The 3,732-nt window shown below is 49.7% G+C and overlaps 1 protein-coding gene across 1 annotated transcript; it reads right to left on the bottom strand.

The window, feature by feature from the left end:
- Nucleotides 1–1,107: 1,107 nt before the first annotated feature.
- On the bottom strand, nt 1,108–1,689 carry MBD3L1 (methyl-CpG binding domain protein 3 like 1). The gene has a single exon (XM_040990128.1). It carries the CDS (start codon nt 1,687–1,689, stop codon nt 1,108–1,110), a length of 582 nt encoding a protein of 193 aa, XP_040846062.1.
- Between the last annotated feature and the right edge of the window lie 2,043 nt (nt 1,690–3,732).

Raw genomic sequence — 3,732 nt, 5'->3', positions numbered from 1 at the left:
GCCCCGCGCTTCCGCTTCCGGCCGTGGGCGGCCCGTCCCCGCCCTCTCCGGGCTTCCACTTCCGGCGCCCCGGGACTGAGGGCTGGCTGGAATGAGGGATGCCTGGCGTTTCGGGGGGATCGGTGCAGCAGCAAGGCTAACGGGGCTTTGTAGCTAACGGGGTGGGGGCTGCTGGGTGAAGACGGGCTGGGTCGGAGAGGCAGCCGAGCTGCGGGGGTTCGGGGAGCCGGGGCGGACCGGGTGGTTTTGGGGGTGCGGGTGGAGGAGTGTGGATTCTGGGGGTACGATCCCCAAATCGGGGGGGCTTACCTTAGGACCCGGGGCGTGCTGCGCGGGACTTGGAAAACGTATTTTCTCTTTTAAGGGTTTGGGGTGTTTGGAGGAGGAAGGCTAGGTTACCCCGCTTCCAGACCCCGCCCCCCATATAATCCAGTTTTGTAAATCAGAGTGGCAGAGAAACGCTAATAGCCGTTTTCAGGGTGGTTAAGTATTGTTATATGTATAAACATACATGTATAAATAAATCATTGCCCATGTAAATATGTATTTGTACTTAATGTAATGTATGTGCTAGACATAAATATGTATTTATATACAATGTATAATGTAATGGCATGCATTTATAGGCATCTTAATTCGATGTATATTTACATTAATATGTAACCTATATATCATAATCTGTTATAAATATCAAGAGATCCTACAGGTGTCTATAAAATATATGTACACATTATGACACATAATTGGTGTTATAGAAATTGTGTAAAGAAGTATTTTGTTTATATATTTATAAATATATATATTTAAAGGGTAAGTGATCTTTCTGTGGGCTGAGTAGCGTCTATAGCATAGATACATAAAAAAAATAAATCGCGTGCTTAGTCAATGGGTATGTAAAACATTAAAAAGCAAAAAAAAAAAAATCCTCTTTTTCTTCATCTGAAATCCAATCTCTCTGCCCCCCCACGAAAGAAGTACATAGATTTTTCTAAGAGTTTCACGTTCTCAAAGCAAAAAAAATACAAAAAAACAAAACAAAAACCCAAAATGGCGGACACTGCAAAGATGTTTGGAAGTATTCACACAGCATTCCGGGTACCCTTCTCTTTATTGGGGTTTCCCTTCCCCAGTTTCATCAGTTCTCTTTCCCAGCCCCCTCACCTTTTCTCTTTCACTGGCTAGCCTGTCTGCGATCATTGCTAGGGCGAGCCTCTCTCTGGCTGTCTCCACTTTCTTTTCCTGCCTCTTAATATCTTCCTCAGTCACCAGAAATGGTTTGTAGAAGCTGTGAGAGAGACCCAGATGCTCTCCTCCTGGCGTCGGCTCCGGCCAAGGTGAGTGTCGGGCCAGGGCAGGTGCGGTCTCAGCCTGTGGCGGGGATACCCCTGCGCCATTAGATGCCAGTTGCTGCAAGACTTTGGCGAGATCCGGGGTGCTCAGTTGTTCTCCTGTGCTGCTGGAGGCCTGGAGGCCTTGCATTCTCTTCTGCCAGCAGACCTGCTGTGGCTTGTCCAGGGTCTCGTCCCACTGGTGGTACCTGACCTCATTGCCGGCGTGGGAGGTCACCCGGGTAACTGGCCTCTTGAGGATGTAACTGGACATCCTCAGAGGGCTGGAGGTGCTCCAGGCAGCCCTTGCTTTAGGTGGACTTGGAGAGTCACGCAGCCTCTTCTGAGAAGTCTTCGTCATGATGCTGGTTTTCCTCTGAACCTGTACAAATCAATCATGAAATTCTGTCAAGACAATCCACTGCTAGCGTGCGTGTTGGCTGTCTCACGGGGGAAGCTCAAAGGGCCAAAAAGAATGATTGAGGTTGGATAACAGGTGCAAAAACATATACAACAAAGCAGCACTTTCCAATGTCCTCGAGCGCATCGGGGTGGCCACAGCTCATACTGTCACATAACTGGGATGGCCTGAAAGGTAAACTGAGGTAGGGGTAGGCATTTAGCCTGGTTGGGTAAGCAGTTGGAGTCAGAGTCCCTCCCTGACTCAAAGCCCTGGGTCCTTTCCTGACCCCAGCCTCCTGCTAAAGGAGACCTAGGAGGCAGCCGTGATGGCTCAAAAGGTTGAGTCCTCCACTGGTCCAGCTGTGGACATGGAGAACATTAGGGGAGTCGAACAGTGGATGCGTGTGCATTAGGCACGGATTATTTTGGTGTGTTCTGGATTCGGCGGTCTGCGAGTGTGGACATAATATATCCATAACTGGTAAATATGACCAGTACTAAATGCAAATAGGCTCATTTGGAGCCCCATGCCTCCCCCCGCCCCCAGGAGGAGGCCTGACCAGGCCGGCTGGGGTCAGAGTTCTTGGCCTGATCCCAAATTCCTGCAACGTTGAGTCTGTGTGATCTGAAGGTCTGTACGGGGTCGCCCCTCACTGACTTGGTGTTCAGAGCTCCCCGGAGTGCTTAAAAAATCAACAGACGGTCACCCCATCTCTCTTAGAGGCACCACTGTACCCCAGATACAGGAGTTATTCGAATATCCCACCCTCGACCTGGCGCCATTCCTTCTTGCTCACAGCTCCGTGAAATTCGTGCAGGTCAAGCCATCCACCAATCAGCTGTAACCCGGCATTCCACCTGAGACTCCCACCCAATCTCCCAGCCCCTTCCCCCAACCCCGCCCACTCACCAATCATCCCTAGGCATTCACCTGCAGGGACCAATCCCCTGGACCCTGCCCTCAATCCCTCCCAATCCCCACCCCCTCCCACACCTTGCGGGGCCTACCTGCATGAAAGGGCCCCAAGTACTTCCTTCTCCCCCTTTTTTTCTGATCTCCACCACCCCCACCCTGTTCCTGCCCCACTGGACTAAACCTCCTAAGATACCTCGTTGCGTCTGGTGTGTTCAGCTCACGGTGAAGAACCAGCTTGTGGGAATTCGCTGCACGTAATAATAGCGTGATATTGTATGAACTAGAACTAGAACTCAACGACTGTTTTAAATAACTAACATCCAAATGGGCAGACAGACTCAAAAGACAAATGTTTCGGAGAAGGTGTGTGTGTGTGTTCATCGCAAGATGCTGGTTTCCGGGTTTTTCACTCAAACACCCAGAGAGATTCCTCACTGCTCTATTTTCAGTCGTCCCCACCTCCCACTACCACCAACCTTTTTAAAATTGAAAAAAAAAAAATAGATGTGTGTACCCAGAGAGCTATGTGATCATTCGATACATGAAGATGCTGGGTAATGATCCAATGACAGTCACTGGCTCGTCCATCTCTTTAGACTTTATTTCCTTGTACCATGGTCACCCGGCTGTGCTGTGTGGATACTGGAACTCCATGTCACCTTAGATTATCTCTTAGCTTAGAAGCCAGTATTTGTGATCTCAGATAATTCCTTCAGAATAAAAGTTCCGGTCCCGGGGCGATAGCATAGTGATTAAGGTCCTTGTCTTGAACGCGCCGGGATCCCATATGAGTGCCGGTTCTAATCCCGGCAGCTCCACTTCCCATCCAGCTCCCTGCTTGTGGCCCGGGAAAGCAGTCGAGGACGGCCCAAAGTCTTGGGACCCTGCACCTGCGTGGGGAGACCCGGAAAGAAGTTCCTGGCTCCTGGCTTCGGATCGGCACAGCACCGGTTGTTGCGCTCACTTGGGGAGTGAATCATCGGATGGAAGACCTTCCTCTCTGTCTCTCCTCTCTGTACACCTGCCTTTCCAATAAAATTAATCTTGAAATCCTTTTTTTAAAAAAAAAAAAAAAAGAATAAAAGT

This window comes from Ochotona curzoniae, unplaced genomic scaffold (assembly GCF_017591425.1).
Source record: "Ochotona curzoniae isolate NIBS_2020 unplaced genomic scaffold, NIBS_Ocur_1.0 contig_584, whole genome shotgun sequence".
In the NCBI taxonomy this organism is placed as follows: Eukaryota; Metazoa; Chordata; class Mammalia; order Lagomorpha; family Ochotonidae; genus Ochotona; species Ochotona curzoniae.
This window is presented reverse-complemented; position numbering and strand designations above follow the sequence as displayed.

What these genes read in the sequence shown, in the direction of transcription:
- MBD3L1 (XM_040990128.1), bottom strand. Translation starts at nt 1,689, where the DNA reads ATGACGAAGACTTCTCAGAAGAGGCTGCGTGACTCTCCAAGTCCACCT.